The sequence below is a fragment of the Mustelus asterias genome, chromosome 4 (genome assembly GCF_964213995.1).
Source record: "Mustelus asterias chromosome 4, sMusAst1.hap1.1, whole genome shotgun sequence".
NCBI classification, from domain to species: domain Eukaryota; kingdom Metazoa; phylum Chordata; class Chondrichthyes; order Carcharhiniformes; family Triakidae; genus Mustelus; species Mustelus asterias.
This window is the reverse complement of record NC_135804.1, coordinates 30,420,045-30,438,447: the sequence shown is the minus strand read 5'-3', so window position 1 is coordinate 30,438,447 and position 18,403 is coordinate 30,420,045. Positions and strand designations below refer to the sequence as shown.

The window sequence follows — 18,403 nt, the reverse complement described above, 5'->3', positions numbered from 1 at the left end:
ACAGTAAGAAGTTTAACACCACCAGGTTAAAGTCCAACAGGTTTATTTGGTAGCAAAAGCCACACCAATGGCTTTTGCTACCAAATAAACCTGTTGGACTTTAACCTGGTGTTGTTAAACTTCTTATTATCAGGGAAAAGCAGCTATAGCCAAATTTATTGCACCACGGTTGGTTCTGCTTCATGGAGAGAGGAATAAAAAGTGTGAGAATGCAATGGTTATAGGAGATTCAATTGTAAGGGGAATAGAGAGACGTTTCTTGGTCCACAAATGAAACTCCAGGATCATATATGGCCTCCCTGGTGCTAGGTTCAAGGATGCTCAGAGCAGCTAAAGGCCATTCTGGAAGGGGAAGGTGAATAGCCAGGGTCGTGGTACACATTTGTACAAATGACATAGGTTAAAAAAAAAAGAGATATGTCCTAAAAGCAGAATATAGGGAGTTAGGAAACAAATTGAAAAGTAGAACCTCAAAGATAGTGATCTCAGCATTACCACCAGTGCCACATGTTAGTCTGAGCAGAAATAGCAGGAAATATCAGATGAATACTTGGCTGAAGAGATGGTGCAAGGGGGAGGGTTTCAGATTCCTGCAACATTGGGACCAGTACAAACTGGACAGGTTGCATACTGGCAGGACCGGGACTGATCACCGAGGGGGGAGTATTTGCTAGAGTGGTTGGGGAGGATTTAAAATAAAATGGCAGAGGGATGGGGATCTAAGCAAAGAGTCAGAGGGGGAAATAAAATGAAGAACAAAAGACAGAAAAGTGATAGGCAGAGAAATCAAGGGCCAGAATCAAACAAAGCCACATTAAAAAATAATGGGAATGGGATAAAGAATGTTAAAAAGACAAGCCTTAAGGGTGGAGCATTCACAATTAAGTGGACAGATTAATTGCGCAAATAGATGTCAATGGGTATGATATAGTTGGGATTATGGAAACATGGCTGTAGGGGAATCAGGAATGGAACTGAACATCCAGGGATATTTAGGAAGGACAGACAAAAAGGAAAAGTTGGTAGGGTTACATTGCTGGTTAAAGAGGAAATAAACACAAAAGTGAGCAACGATATTAGCACAGATGATGTGGAATCCGTATAGGTAGAGTTGAGGAACACCAAGGGGCAAAAAATTTAAGCCGGGGTTGTATATAAACCCCCAAACTGTAGTGGTGATATTGGGGATGACATTAAACAGGAAGTTGGAGATGCATGCAATAAAAGAACATCTGTAGTTATGAATGACTTCAATTTACATATAGAATGAGCGAATCAAATTACTAATAATATCATAGAGTCGGAATTTCTAGAATCTATGTGGGATTGTTTTCTTGACCAATACATTGAGGAAACAACTAGAGAACAGGCCATTCCATACTGGGTATTGTGTAATGAGAAAGTAATAATTAGCAATCTAGTTGTGCGAGGCCCCTAGGGGATGAGCGACCATAATATGATAGAATTCTTCGTCAAGGTGGCGAACGATGTAGTTGATTCTGAGACTAGGATCCTGAATCTAAATAAAGGAAACTATGATGGTATGGGAAGTGAATTGGCTACGATGGATTAGGGAAACATTATTTAAAAGGATGATGGTGATTAGGCAATGGCAAACATTCAAACAGCATATGGGTGAAGTGCAACAATTCTTTATTCCTGTCTGGCGCAAAAATAAAACAGGAATGGTGGCCAAACCATGGCTTACAAGGGAAATTAGGGCTCGTATTAGATCCAAAGAAGAGGCATACACATTGGTCAGAAAAAATAGCAGACCTGAGGATTGGAACAGCTTAGAATTCAGCAGAGGATGACAAAGGGATTGATTAAGGGAAAAATAGAATACAAGTAAGCTTGTGGGGAACATAAAAACTGACTTTAAAGCTTTTATAGGATGTGAAGAGAAAAAGATTAGGAAGACAAATGTAGATCTCTTACAGTCAGAAGCAGGGAACAAGGAATTGACTGACCAACTAAATACATATTTTAGTTCCGTCTTCACAAAGGAGGACACAAATAATGTACCAGAAATGTTAGGGAATACTATTTAGTGAGAGGGTGGAACTGAAGGAAATCAATATTAGTAGGGAAATAGTGGTGGGGAAATTAATGGGATTGAAAACCGATAAATTCTGAGGGTTTACTAATCTACATCTCGGAGTAATTAAGGAAGTGGCCCTAGAAATATGGATTCATTGGTTGCCATCTTCCAAGATTCTATAGGCTCTGGAACAGTTCATACAGTTGAGAAAATAGCTAATGTTACCCCACTATTTAAAAAGGGAGGTAGAGAGAAAACAGGGAATTATAGACCACTCAGCCCAACGTCATTAGTGGGGAAAATGGTAGAGTTCATTATAGAAGATTCAGTAGTCGAGCATTTGGAAAATTGTAGCAGGATCAGACAGAGTCAGCATGGATTTATGAAAGGGCTTGACAAATCTACTGGAATTCTTTGAGGATATAACTGGTAGAGTTGAGGTGGTTTATTTGGACTTTCAGAAGGCTTTCAACAAAGGCCCACATAAGAGATTAATGTGTAAAATTGAAGTGAATAGGATTGGGGGGTAGTTCATTGAAATTGATAGAAAACTTGTTGCCAGACAGCAAAGAGAGTAGGAATAAACAGATCTTTTTCCAAGTAGCAGGCTATTTACAATGTATATTAATGATTTTCAGATGAGGGAACTAAATGTAATAACTCTGAATTTATAGATGACACAAAGCTGGGTGGGATGGTAAGCTGGGTGGGAGGGTGAGCTGTGAGTAGGATATAGTGATACTTCAATGTGATTTGGACAAGTTAAGTGAGTGGGCAAACGTATGACAAATGCAGTATGATGTGGATAAATGTGAGGTTATCCACCTGGATAGCAAAAAGAGGATAAATTATCTGAATAAATCCTTGCAGTAAAGAAGGGGCCATTTGGCCCATTGAGTTTGCACTGACTCTCCAAAAGGGGCATCCCACTCTAGCCCATCCCTGTAGCCCCACGCATTTACCATGGCTAACCCATCTAACCTACACATTTGGGGATACTTAAGGGGCAATTTAGCATAGCCAAGCCACCTAACCTGTACATTTTTGAACTGTAGGAGGAAACTGGAGCACCTGGAGGAAACCCACGCAGATAAGGGGAGAATATGCAAATTCCACAAGGGCAGTCACCCAAGGTTGGAATTGAATGCGGGTTCCTGGTGCTGTGAGGCAGCAGTGCTAATCACTGTGCCACCGTGCCGCCCATCCTGGCTATAGATTGAGAGAGGGGAATGTGCAACAAGATCTGGGTGTCCTTGTACACTACTTGCTGAAAGTAAGCATGCAGGTGTAACAGGCATTGAAGGCGTCAAATTGCATGTTGGCCTTCATAGCGAAAGGATGTGAGTACAGGAGCAGGGATGTCTTGCTGCAGTTACACAGGGCCTTGATGAGATCATACCTGGAATATTGTGTGCAGTTTTGGTCTCCTTATCTGAGAAAGCATGTTCTTGCTATGGAGGGAGTGCAGCGAAGATTTACCATACTGATTCCTAGGATGGTGTGACTGATGTATAAGGATAATTGAGTTGGTTAGGATTATGTTCACTGGAATTTAGAAGAATGAGGGGGATCTCAGAGAAACCTATAAAATTCTAACAGGACTAGACAGGACAGATGCAGGAAGGATGTTACCGATGGAGGAGGACTCCAGAACCAGAGGTCACAGTTTAGGACTGAGATGAGGAGAAATTTCTTCATCCAGCAAGTGGTTACTCTCTGGAATCCTCTAACACGGAAAACAGAAAGTTAGATTTAGCTCTTGGGGCTAAAAGGATCAAAGGATATGGGGGTAATGTGGAAACAGATTACTGAGTTAGATAATTAGCCATGATCATAATGAATGGCAAGCGCCAAGGGCCAAATGGCCCAGTGAAAAAGGTTGGATCCCATGGGATAAAGGGGGAGGTGGCTAGATGGGTGGAGAACTGGCTTGGTCATAGAAGACAGAGGGTGGTAATGGAAGGGTCTTTTTCCGGCTGGAGGCCTGTGACTAGTGGTGTACCGCAGGGCTCTGTATTGGGACCTCTGCTGTTTGTGATTCATATAAATGATCTGGAAGAAGGAGTAACTGGGGTGATCAGTAAGTTTGCGGACGACACAAAACTGGCAGGACTTGCAGATAGTGAGGAACATTGTCAGAGGCTACAGAAGGATATAGATAGGCTGGAAATTTGGGCAAGGAAATGGCAGATGGAGTTCAATCCTGATAAATGCGAAGTGATGCATTTTGGTGGGAATAATGTAGGGAGGAGCTACACGATAAATGGAAGAACCATAAAGGGTGTAGAGACGCAGAGGGACCTGGGTGTGCAAGTCCACAGATCTTTGAAGGTGACGTCACAGGTGGAGAAGGTGGTGAAGAAGGCATATGGCATGCTTGCCTTTATAGGACGGGGCATAGAGTATAAGAGTTGGGGTCTGATGTTGCAGATGTATAGAACGTTGGTTCGGCCGCATTTGGAATACTGCGTCCAGTTCTGGTCGCCACACTACCAGAAGGACGTGGAGGCTTTGGAGAGAGTACAGAGGAGGTTTACCAGGATGTTGCCTGGTATGGAGGGGCTTGGTTATGAGGAGAGATTGGGGAAACTGGGGTTGTTCTCCTTGGAAAGACGGAGGATGAGGGGAGACTTAATAGAGGTGTATAAAATTATGAAAGGCATAGATAGGGTGAACGGTGGGAAGCTTTTCCCCGGGTCGGTGGTGACGTTCACGAGGGGTCATAGGTTCAAGGTGAAGGGGGGGAGGTTTCACACAGATATCAGAAGGACATATTTCACACAGAGGGTCGTGGGGGCCTGGAATGTGTTGCCGGGCAAGGTGGTGGAGGCGGACACACTGGGAACGTTTAAGACTTATCTAGACAGCTATATGAACGGAGTGGGAATGGAGGGATACAAAAGAGTGGTCTAGTCTGGACCAGGGAGCGGCGCGGGCTAATTGTTCCTTGTTTCTTGTTTCAAGGCTTCATTCTATGATCATCTTGTTGGTGCCAGTACAGAGCGAGACTGCGGATAGTTGGGAACCTGTCTCGGGGGCAGGGAATTCATATGGTGTTCGTGGAAGTGGAAATGACTAGGGTTGGGAAGCATTTTCCGATCGGGGCCATTGTGATCTCCTGGACTCGTTTCGATCGCCTCAGGGGGTCGGAGAGGAATTTCCCAGATTTTTTTTCCCCATATTGGCCCTGGGGTTTTCACTCTGGGTTTTCGCCTCTCCCTGGAGATCACATGGTCTGGAATGGGGGGGTGGGGGTGAGTTAATAGGTTGTGATGAACAAAGCATCGTAGCTGTGAGGGACAGCTCGGTGGATAGGATATTGGTATGTAGATAGGCTGGAAAATTGGGCGGGGATCCTGGATTCAGGATTCAATCCTGGACCGGGGAGCGGCGCGGGCTTGGAGGGCCGAAGGGCCTGTTCCTGTGCTGTATTGTTCTTTGTACTACTCTCTATGTTTCCATGGTTTAAGGAAAACTAGGCTGTTGCTTAGGAACCAGGTGCCACCCTAGGTTAGAAAGAACTTTTGAGTTTAGTTTTACGCTGGACCCAGAAGCTGGACAGGACCAGAGAGCTAGGACAGAGCAAGACTTCCCAAAAGAAAGGTGTACTGGGAGTGAGGGAGTAGTCTTATTGACCAAATTAGTCCAAATTGACTTACAAATTGCCACAGGCTGTACTATGAAGAGACTAAAGAGATAAAGACCAGTTATGTGATTGGGCAAGAAGGTGATAGAAAGAGTATAATGGGAGAACGATGAAATTATTTGCTATGGTAGGAAGAATAAAAAAGTTAGTAAATATTAGTATTCAGAGGGATTTTAGTTGTCTATAAACAAATAACAGAAAGTTAACAAGCAGGTACAGCAAGCAATTAGGAAACTAAATTAAATTCGCCTTTACTGCAAAGGGATTGAAATACAAGAGTAAGAAAGTCTGCAATTATGTAGGGTTTAGTGAAACCACAATTTCAGTATTGTACACAAATTTGGTCTCCTAACCTATGGAAAGATATACCTGCTTTAGACAGGGTGGAATGAAGGATCATTGGATTGATTTCACGAGGAAATTTTGAGTAAAAATGGGTCCATATGCTCTGGAACTTGAAGAATGAGAGGTTATCTAATTCAAACATATAAAATTCTTAGAAAGTTTGACGGGGTAGATGCTGTGAAGATGTTTTTCTGGCTAGAGAGACTAAAACTATGGGTCATCATCTTAGGATGAGGTCAAACATATTGGACTAAGGAGGAGAAATCTCACCACACAGAGGGTTTCTAGTCTTTGGATTTTTTAAAAAAGAGGGCTATGGATGCTCATTTGTTGCATTTATTCAGGACTAAGATCAAGATTTTTGGGCACTAAGTTCAACCATGATTTTATTGAATGGGAAAGCAGTCTTGAGAAGATGCATTGCCTACTCATGCTCCTATTCCTTTTTTAAAAAATTCATTTGTGGGACATGGCCGTTGCTAGCTGGCCAGCATTTATTGCCCATCCCTAGCTGGCCTTGAAATGAGTGGCTTGCTAGGCCATTTCAGAGGGCAGTTGAGAGTCAGCCACATTGCTGTGGCTCTGGAGTCACATGTAGACCAGACCAGGTAAGGACGTCAGATTTCTTCCCTAAAAGGACATTAGTGAACTATTATCTTGTTGAATTGCGAACAGGCAAGGGTCTGAATGGTCTGCTTCTGTGCCCACGTTCTTTTGCACCTCACCCTTTTGATGATTATATCTATATTTAGAAGTTTCCAACATATCCACATGGCCACCAAAACATTAATTCTCAATTAAACAGTTCTGGTATGTTTCTGTAAGAGCTAAAATGCATCGACATATGTGGCTTCCAACCTGGAAGTCACAGACCAAATATGCATTAAAGCAGAAACTGATCCAATTAATCACTTATTATTGTTTATTAATTGCCTTTCCTCAAATTTGGTCTTTTATTTTGTTTTGCAGCATTTCTTTAATTGTTCACACGTCAATGGGAAAGTGGCTGGATGAAAGGCCTTATAAGGCCTTTGACAATAAGAGATTTCCAAGTGTAAAGAAGCATATTAAAATTTGAATACTACAAATGCTAAAAGGGCTAAATAAGACAAAAAAAGCTAGAACAGTCAGTATCTGTGAGGACAGCAGACAAGAGCAACTCTTTTTCAGATGTGTCAGGAATGTTCCTGACCTACACTCAGAATTCTCCAGCACGACCCCATTAGAAATGGTGGGAGTCAATTTACAACGTTTCTCCATAAAGAAATAGAGTAATTAGTCCAGTTTTTTGTCTAGTGTCTGTCTCAGGAACAGGAAATCTACATAAAGCACAAATTCATTAATTTCATCTGGTATGCAGTCATTCCAGAAACAGAATAAAGTATTGATAAGGATCCCAACTAGCACAGCAAGAATTTTAACCATTAATATGTTAATCTATACAAACTGCGACATTGAATACTTTGTTAGTTGAGGCCTGCTAAGTGGTTTTGATCATTAACCTCAAAACTCAAAGCTAGCGTGATAACTTGAATCCTGCAACATTTCAAACTCCCATTACCAATTTCATTCTTATCCCTAAACCTGTCTGTTCCCAACTTTGGTTTCACATTTGACCTTAAGATGAACTTCTAACCTATGAAACAATTCCCAGCCTTTGCCTATCTCAGCTCATTTGGTGCTGAGATCCTCATTCATGTTTCTGTTATCTCCAGACTTGACTATTCCAAATTATTCCTAGCTGGTGTCTAATATTACCCTCTGTAGAGCTTAGGTAATCTAAAACTCTGCTATCCACATCTTAACTTGCACCCAGTCCCATTCCATATCACCTTCGTGCTCGCTAACCTATAGTGGCTCTTGATTGAAGAGTGTCTTGATTTTAGAATTCTCATCCTTGGTTTCAAACCCCTCTTATGACCTCATCACTCCCCAACTCTGCATCTCCTGCAGTCCCACAACTTGCTGACATATCTGCATTCCTTTAACTATGGCCTCTTGTGCATTCCTGATTTCAATTATCCACCAGTGAAGCCGTACCTTCTCTTCCTTAGTGCCCAAGCTCTGGAATATCCTCACTACACTTTTCAACCTCGGTATCTCACTTTTCTTCTTTAAAACACTCAAAACTATCACTCTGATAAAGATTCTGGTCATATTACCTAATATTTCCTTCTGTAGCTACATGTCATATTTTGTCTTACAATTCTCCTGTGAAGCACCTGGGATGTTTTATTACCTTAAAAATACTGTATAAGTAGTTGTTGTTGAAAAAAATTACTAACATTTAAATTAATTTTAAATGTCATCAAATTTAAATGACTTAATTCTGATAACTCAAGAAAGTTTACCAATATACAGTTTTGTATAAATCTAGGTATAAATTACCTTGCTGATTGGAATCCATAGCTGGTTGCTTGCAGTCCTGAGCTCGATGCCCATTAGCCCCACAGTTGTAGCATGATATATGCCCATTCTTTTTATGTCCTGATCCATTTGTGCTTCCTAGCATGTTTTGTGTTTGATATACTGCAGTTGTACCGCCCAGGAAATTCTGCATGGGAGGCATGACAAAGTTCGACTGCCCACTTAAGATGGAATCAGGAGTTAAACCGGTATTGTAAGCAGGGGGTGGAACAACTGGATAGGGAAAGGCAGTACCATTATTATATTGGGTGCTGATGTAACCACTGTTACATAAAGGACTGAATGGGAAAATTGGAAAAGTTAACACTGAATGCCCTGAAAATGGGCTTTGGAAGTAATTGGCATAGTTAATTGTCACAGGATTTGAACCACAGTTCCCACTGCAGCCACATGAACTGCACACATTACACCCAGTTTGCTGCTGCTGCATAGGGATATTCATTCCTGAGCCACCACTACCATTATTGCTGTTGATATAACTGTTTTCAGCCACAGAGGAGAGAGTCGGGCTGGAGCTAGGGATAGGACAATTTGGCACACTGACAATGTTTGTGAAGGACACAGAAGGATGACTATTGGCGGGTGTATTGTTGTTATTTGTACAGAAAGTGCCAGAGATGGAAGTTATAGGTGAACACTGAATTGTTGAAAAGGCAACTTTGGTGTTGGCTGAATAAGGAACTGTCCTTGAGCTTATTACAGCAGGTGAGACACTTTTTACTTGTACAACACTATTATAGGCAGTCTGTCCCACCAGCATAGGTTCTGCAGGAATGGAGGAAGAGACCAGAAGTTTCATTGGGGGGTGAGAAGCGTTATATGCAGAATTGGATGTTGCAGTAGTGGAAGAACTAGTGTCTGTTCTTGGTATTGATAATGGAGTCGTTTTGGGTGTAGTATCTATTGAAGAAGGAGGTCCAACTTTAGTTCTAATCCCAAAGTTTACAACTTTAGATGGAATCCCACTGTTTTCCGAAACACTAGAAGATATTTGGGAAGCCTGAAGTGGAGAAGTTGGCATTGCATCCACAACCATGGCTCCAAGAGAACCAAATTTCTTTTCTACTTTGATGCTACCACCAGGTCCTTCATGAAGTTTGCTTCCAAGATCAACAGATGAATTTGCATGGATTGGAGAAGAAATGCCAGTAATAGGCTTTATATCAAAACTGCCCCTTTCTGATTTCCTGACTGAATTAAGCATTCGACTGGGAGCAATGTTTGAAGAGATCACAGGCATGAACTGTACAGTGGAAATGGCTGAAGATACGTGGCTAGGATGGGCCAATCCAGTTTCATTTTGCACTGGTGAGACTTGTGCTGTGGGTCTCCATGACCCAGCGTTTAGGTTGCTCAAGTGAGTTGATAACATTGCCGGTTTCTCCTTTATTTGAATGTCCACTGCGGGCTCTGGATCTGCAATTGCAGTTACATGAAAATGAACATGTTACAAAGAGGTACAATAATTCATTCTGTATAGACTATTATGGATTAAAATTTATGAGAGACTGCAGACGTAGCATTTCATAATTACGATAACATAAAATTATTAAAATACTCAACCCTTCTATATTATGATGTGTATGAAAGTGTTCAAAGTGGTGGGTTCTTGGATTATATTATATATTCAAGATAGATGAATTAATAGTCAAGTAATTTAGATCAAAGGAGAACTTTTGTTTGCATCAATCGTGTTAAGCTTGTGATGAATACAAATTGGAAATTGTGAGTATGTGTCCAGTATCTTCAGTCTATTGCTTTTCAGTGGTGGCAATTGGATACAAACATAAATGTGCGGTCCACCCAATGCATTATATAGTTTGATCATGAGTTCCTCCAATTTTGTATTCTACAGGTCAAGCTATAGAGTTCAACACTCCTTCTCTACATTGATTGGACATTTTGAACATCTACAAAGATCTCAAAAGGCTTTTTCAATTTCATCTATAACTTTAATCTAGTTAACCTTGGCATGGTGTATGCAAAAGAGCATGCCAGGAGCAGCAACAGGACTCCTTAGCATGTGGTATCAACTTAGTGAAGCTGCAAAACATAGATAGCTGAATGCTAAATATTAAATATAAAATGCTATAACCAAAGATAAGCAGTCTCCCAAACAACAGTCACAGCAAAGCTCTCTAGCCATACCAGACCCAACTGAGAATGGTGGTGGACATCAGACAACTAACAGAAAGAGACAGCTCCATGAACATCACATCCTCAACAATAGCAGAGCTCAGCACAAGTGCAAGAAAGATGAGTCTGAAATGTTTGCAAGCATCTTCAGCCAAAATATCAAGCATAGAATCCCACTTGTCCTCCTATCAATATTCTCAGCATCACCAATACCAGTGGCCAGCAAATTTAGTTCACTTCATCTGACATTGCAGAAGAAATAAATGCCCCAGGCACAGTGAAGGATATCAGCTCTGACTGCATCCAAACTGTAGTGTTAACTACCTGCAAACCAGAACTAGTCACTGCCATAACTAAGCTATTCCACTACAGACATGGACATGGACTGGACGCTTGCCTTCACATGGACATTGTCTGGAGACATCTTATTTATAAAAAGCAAAATATGTTTAACCCAACCAATTACGACTCTATCAGCGTCCCCATCATTAATGAAATGATGGAAGAGGCACTCTGACACCTACTCACCAATAAGGGGTGGCACAGTGGTTAGCACTGCTGCCTCACAGTCCCAGGTTCAATTCCGGCCTCGGGTCACTGTCTGTGTGGAGTTTGCCCATTCTCCCCGTGGGTTTCCTCCCACGGTCCAAAGATATGCAGGTTAGGTTGATTGACCATGATAAACTGACAGGGGGATTAGCAGGGTAAATGCTTGGGGTTGTGGGAATAGGGCCTGGGTGGAATTGTGGTCGGTGCAGACTTGATGGGCCAAATGGTCTCCTTCTGTACTGTGGAGATTCTATGAACCTGCCGGTCAACATTTTTGAAAATTCTTTTATGGGAATTGGATGTTGATGGCAAGGCCAGCATTAGCTGCCCATCCCTCATCATCTTTCAGCATAATTTTGCTATACCCTTAATTTGGATTTCGCCAGAGCCATTTGGCTCCTGATCTTATCATGGCCTTTCTCCAGGGATAGATTCAAGAGCTGATGTCAGAGGGGAGATGAGAATAATTACCCATGAGTTTAAGGTAGCAGTTGATGGAGAATTGTACCAAAGAGCACAAGCAATGCCAAGGAACTGAATGGAAAACCACTCCATTGGTTGGAATCAAAGGAATAGTCAAGGTCATTGGTGACCAATTACTGCAGCCACAGAATGATGATGATAACATCAATAACCTCTATTTATTAAACACCTTTATTGCACTTCTCAGGAGCATTATCAAACAAAATTTGCCACCAAACCACATAAGGGGTCTTTGTTCCATGCCTCTATTTTTAACGGCTAGGGTATTTGCATGATTTCTTACCAATTTATCAACGTATCCTGCCACCTTCAATGATTTATGCACATATACTCCAGATCCCTGTTCCCCCCACACACTTCAGAACAGTATCCTTTATTTTACATCGCCTTTCCTCATTCTTCCTGCCAAAATGTAACATTTCACACATGTTTACATCAAATTTCATTTGCCATATGTCAACGCAATCAACAGCCTGGCTTTTTCTTTTGAAGTCTTTGACTATCCTCCTCACAGTTCACAATACTTCCAAATTTTGTGTCATTTACAAATTCTGAAATTGTGCCCAGCACATTCAAATCCAAGTCATTAATATAGATCAAGAAAAGCACTAATCCTAATATTAATACTTGGGAATCTCCAATATATACCTTCTACCAGTCCAGAAATTCACTGATCACCATTACTCTTGGTTTCCTATAACTCAGCTAATTTTATATTGATTCCTCCATTGTCCCTTTTATTCCATGACTTCAAATTTGCTGACAGGGCTGTCACGTGGCACTTTATCGAATGGCTTTTGAAGTCCATCAATCATATTACCCTCATCAACCCTCCGTATTCAGGTAAAGGCAAGTGTCCAGCAGAGGGTAGCAGAGCAGCGATGCTGATTAGTTGTTGCAGGGAAGATTTGCATCAGTGCATTCACTGCTTCCAGAAAGTGGACCTCAGGAAGACACCTTCCGTGTTCAAGTGAAGGCAAGCATCCAGCAGAGTGGCTGTCGTGGGGAAGATTTGCATCAGCGCAGTCACTGCTTCCAGATAGTGGTTTGTGGAGCAGCTGTTGTCAAAGGACACTTAAACCCCAAACACTGCTTCAGTGTTTCCCTCCCTACCTCCTCCTCTAACCAAAAATAAGTAACTGTGAGGACCACAAGCAAGGAAAAGGTGAGTTGACGTTCTTTTATCCTTTTAACTGTAAAAGGGCAGTATGGCAGTTAGGACAGTGGTATGCTCCTCCTGTTACAAGTGGGAAATCAGAGAGCAATCTAGTCTCCCTGACAACTTTGTCGGTAAGCAGTGCAGAGTGGGAGATTCTAGTGTGAACTCCCACTGAAAAAAAAACAGCGTGAATTAATCCAGCTTTCCCCTGAATTCAACACTTGGAATTTCTTTTGGGAAAATCACCCCCATTATGTTACACACTCTTCTGACACATTATGTTATTCTATGTTAACTTCTAAGTTGGCAATTTAGAAAATTGATGAAAGTGCCTTTTTTTATACTTTAAAATTTGTTTCCAATTTTCTCCATCTCTCCTCAACTTATGTTCCAGTTTACCCATTATAAATGGGTAAACTGGAACTTATCATGTAAAAGTCTGGGGAGTGAATGTTTGGGAAGCCAGGTAACAATGAAGTTTTATCTCATATCCTTTGGTGTCCACTTATGTAGCAACTATTAGTATGAAGTTTAGCAGATTTCCTTCTCCCTAGCCCAAAGCTCTGATCATGGGATTCTCCAGTCTCTATGGGTGGGACCTGTTGTGAGTGAAAATAGAGAATTTGGCGTTCCAGCCAAAACTCCATTCACATTCAGCAGCACCAGAAAATTCTAGCCGCAAACAAGGACAGAAGATTTTGGCCTACGTTAACAATAACACCTTTTGCTGCTTGCCTGGCTGAGATCAGTTTACAGACAACCTAGTCTACAATGCAAATGTGCTGTTCAGAAGTCAATATTTTATGGCTGTGTGTTCAAGATTTTATTTCTATTCCTGTATTTTTGTTTTAATCTCATGGATACCATAAAGGCAAACAAACAGTTATCCCGAATGGAGAGACATCCATCCAAGAACAAAGATGACAGCAATCAGAAATAAGTAGTCTGTCATTGTTAAAGTACAATAATGTCTTTTATACTAACAACAAATTGAAAAATTCTAAGAAGTTGACTTTTTAACCATCAACCTAAGAGGGAAATTCAGAAACTACACACAGGACAATAGAGTTGTTAATTATGAAATACCAGCAACACTAACCTTCCTTACAATATATGCAATCTGACATTGCTGAACAATAAACTTAAGTGCAGAACAAAATAATATCTGTAGGAAACCAGTAATAAAACTAACTAATCATCTCTGTTGATATTCTTTACCATCATCAAGTTCTAGAAACCCATGTCTGTCATTTCAATCTGCTGATATTCTTTACCCGCATCAGATTCTAGAAACTTACGTCTGTCATTTTCATCTGCACTATCTGAACTCTCCTCCCTTCCCTGGATTCCTATTGGACTTGATGGTGAACTGGAATATTCAGAGGAAGATCCGCTATCTTTAGTTCCCATGCGACTGTGCTGTTCTACCTCCACTCGGAGTTCTGTTAGCAAACAGAAAACAACGAGTCATGAATATACTCCAGATTTTAAAGTTAAAGGCATACCAAAGAGAGAGAGAATAAAAATGTATATTCAAAATTGTTGCACTGAATTATTCAACTGCATTGGTCATTTGTGTTGGAGCAGAAAAAAACACTTGCACATGGTGATATACATTTTAGTTAGATAGGGATAGTTGAAGAAGTCTACATTTTATCCAAATTGAGCAACTGTCAAAATGAAAATAAACTGTACAAGTAATAAAGTTATTTGATTTTATCTTCATATAGTAAACAAACTGAAGTGTAAGCAACAATTGTTGGATAGTTTCCCCCTCCTTCCCAACCCCACATAAGTTAAAAAGTAATGAACTGGTATTGATACACCAACTTCCACATCCTCAGGCTTCATACTCAAATAATTCTTTTGAAGGAGTCAATCTTTTAACTCAAAAGTGTACACAATGGTTTCCTACAAATAGATGTGCATTTTATTTTTACAAATTACTCAGTGATTATGAGAATTTAGGTATGCCAGGAGGATTTGGAATAATTGTCAAAATGAATTGATTCTCAAAAAAAAAGCAAAATTCACATGGATGTTATTTGGCAGGTATCCTAGGAAGTGGAAACAAATCAGAGGAGATAATAGAGGATATGGGCGCAATTTCTCAATCCTTAAATATGCAAATTGTCATTAGATTAGAAAATAACAAATGGAGCAAATTTGAACACAAAAGGGAGAAGGATAAATAGACCACTGATAATGTCTAATGTCAGTTATGGGCAAACTAAGAATTCATTATTACAGATAGTACAAGAGCATTTCTTTTACAATAAATAGACATGAAAAAAAAAGAGTGGAATAGCAGAATGTGGATCCATTAAAGACAGTCGCAGGTGATATTAAAATAGTAAGGAAATAGTGTAAGGAAATAAAAAGGGAATATGTGAAGAGTAAAAGGATGAGACGGGAAGGAATAGGGCCTATAAAAGGTGAAGGCGGGAAAATCTGTACGGAACCAGTAGAAATGGCAGAGGTGCTTAATGAGTATTTTGCCTCGGTTTTCACAGAGGAGAAGGACCTGGGTGGATGTACTGTGGGCTTGCGGTGGACTGAAAAGATTGAGTATGTGGACTTTAACAAAGAGGTTGTGCTGGAATCTTTGAATGGCATCAAGATAGATAAGTCGCCGGGTCCGGATGGGATGTACCCCAGGTTACTGTGGGAGACAAGGGAAGAGATTGCAGAGCCTCTGGCGATGATCTTTGCATCGTCGATGGAGATGGGAGAGGTGCCGGAGGATTGGAGGATTGCGGATGTGGTTCCTATTTTCAAGAAAGGGAATAGGGATAGCCCAGGAAATTACCGACCGGCGAGTCTAACCTCAGTGGTTGGTAAGCTGATGGAGAAGATCCTGAGGGACAAGATCATTTAGAGAGGTTTAGTATGCTCAAGAATACTCAGCATGGCTTTGTCAAAGGCAGATCGTGCCTTACGAGTCTGGTGGAGTTCTTCGAAAATGTGACTAAACACATTGACGAAGGGAAAGCGGTAGATGTGGTTTATATGGATTTTAGCAAGGCGTTCGATAAGGTCCCCCATGCAAGGCTTCTAGAAAAAGTGAGAGGGCATGGGATCCAAGGTGCTGCTGCCCTGTGGATCCAGAACTGGCTTGCCCAAAGGAGGCAGAGAGTGGGTATAGATGGGTCTTTTTCTAAATGGAGGTCGGTCACCAGTGGTGTGCCCCAGGGATCTGTTCTGGGACCCTTGCTGTTTGTCATTTTCATAAATGACCTGGATGTGGAAGTGGAGGGATGGGTTGGTAAGTTTGCCAACGACACGAAGGTTGGTGGGGTTGTGGATAGTCTGGAGGGATGTCAGAAGTTACAGAGGGACATAGATAGGATGCAAGACTGGGCGGAGAAGTGGCAGATGGACTTCTATCCAGATAAATATGTAGTGGTCCATTTTGGCAGGGCAAATGGGATGAAGGAGTACAATATAAAGGGAAAGACTCTTAGTACTGTAGAGGATCAGAAGGACCTTGGGGTCCAGGTCCATAGGACTCTAAAATCGGCCCCGCAGGTGGAGGAGGTGGTTAAGAAGACGTATGGTGTGCTGGCCTTTATCAATCGAGGGATTGAGTTTAGGAGTCCGGGGATAATGATGCAGCTATATAAGACCCTCGTCAGACCCCACTTGGAGTACTGTGCTCAGTTCTGGTCGTCTCATTACAGGAAGGATGTGGAAAAGATTGAAAGGGTGCAGAGGAGATTTACAAGGACATTGCCTGGATTGAGTGGCATGCCTTACGAGGATAGGCTGAGGGAGCTCGGTCTTTTCTCCTTGGAGAGACGTAGGATGAGCGGAGACCTAATAGAGGTATACAAGATGTTGAGAGGCATAGATCGGGTGGACTCTCAGAGGCTTTTTCCCAGGGTGGAAATGGCTGCTACGAGAGGACACAGGTTTAAGGTACTGGGGGGTAGGTGCAGGGGAAATGTTAGGGGGAAGTTTTTCACACAGAGGGTGGTGGGCGAGTGGAATTGGCTGCCGTCAGTGGTGGTGGAGGCAAACTCAATAGGATCTTTTAAGAGACTCCTGGATGAATACATGGGACTTAATAGGATGGAGGGTTATAGGTAGGCCTAAAAGGTAGGGATATGTTCGACACAACTTGTGGGGCCGAAGGGCCTGTTTTGTGCTGTAGTTTTTCTATGTTTCTATAGTATACTTATTAAATTTGTTATTTGTATTCGGTGTGTATTTATCGTGGGGAAAGAGGACAAAATGTCAGTGGTAGAAGGGAACCTAAAAACAAAGGGTAGAGCTTGGTGGATTTAATACAAGTAAGGAACTCACCAAGGATTCTTAGGCAACACATTCCGAACCAACAACCACTACAATCTAAAAGGACATGGGAAGCAGACAAATGGGAACACCAACTGTAAGTTTCCCTCCAAGTCACTCACCATCCTGACTTGGAAAATATCACTATCGCTGTGTCAAAATCCTGGAACTCCCTCCCTAATAGCACTGTGCACGTACCTACACCACAAAGACCACAGTGGTTCCAAAAGGCAGCTCACCATCACCTTCTCAAGGGCAATTAGAGATGAGCAATAAATGCTGGCATAGCCAGCCAAGCCCACATCCTAGAAATGAATTTTTAAAAATGGAAATGGAGAAAATAAAAATCTCAAGAAACTGGTAGCTTCCATCCAACAACTTGTATTTGAATAGCACCTTTAACATAATAAAATATCCCAAGGGACTATGAAGGAGTGTTATAAAACAAAATTTCACACCAAACCACATTAGGAGATATTAGCGCAAATGTCCAGAGAGGTAGGCTTTCAGGAGCATCTTAAAGGAAGAAAGAGAAGGGGAGAGGCTTAAGGAGGAAATTCTTAAGGTATTATAATAAATTAGAAAATTGTTGATGCATTAGTCATGATTTTACAAAGATGGTTAGATTCAGCAATCATGCCAGGGAATTGGAAAATTCCAAATGTCTCAGCGTTAATCAAGAAGGTCAGTAGGATAAACCAGGTGATTGAAGACTTGTCAACCTGTGGGGAAGTTACTGATACCTGTTATCTGGAATCATCAGAGAAACTGAGCACTTGGAAAGTGCTTCAAGCATCAGCATGGATTTGAAAAGGGTAGGTCATGTTTACCAAATTTAGATGAACTTTTTGATGTGGAGATAAAGGGTATGTATTTAGATTGGCAGGGTATGACAAAGACCACCTCCATTCATGACCCAACGTTCCGGTCCTCTGTCATTTAAATTCTTCACCTTGCTATCACGTTGACCTCTTGCCCTTGACCTTCTGCGATGTTCAAATGAAGCTTAATGCAAGCTCAAGGAACAGTACCTCATCTTTCAATGGATCTCTTCTGGGGCCTCAACTTTTTATCAAATTGTTAATGACTTGGATGAAAGAATGGAAAGTTGCACCTCCAGGTTTGCAAGTTACCAAACAAAGTGGGACTGTAAGCAGTGTAGATCACAGAATCACAAATGGAAGCAGGATGCTGCACAAGGACACAGGCAGATTAAGAGAGTGGGAAAAATACGGCAGGTAGAATTTAATGTAGGCAAATATGAGGTCATCCACTTTCCAAATGAGTGTTTAAAATGGTAAACATTTAAACTAGGAATCATAAA

The 18,403-nt window shown here is 41.4% G+C and overlaps 1 protein-coding gene across 2 annotated transcripts in view; it reads right to left on the bottom strand.

Annotated features, from left to right (window-relative positions):
• Positions 1-18,403, bottom strand: part of zcchc14 (zinc finger, CCHC domain containing 14) — a 99,421-nt gene that overhangs the window by 10,901 nt on the left and 70,117 nt on the right. The window contains exons 11-12 of one of the 2 annotated variants that reach the window (XM_078210752.1): positions 14,085-14,228; positions 8,421-9,875 (exon numbers count right to left, since the gene is read on the bottom strand). In XM_078210752.1, the coding sequence (XP_078066878.1) occupies positions 8,421-9,875; positions 14,085-14,228 (1,599 nt within the window). The remainder of the gene's footprint in view (positions 1-8,420; positions 9,876-14,084; positions 14,229-18,403) is intronic. The other variant, XM_078210753.1, reaches the window with a different exon arrangement.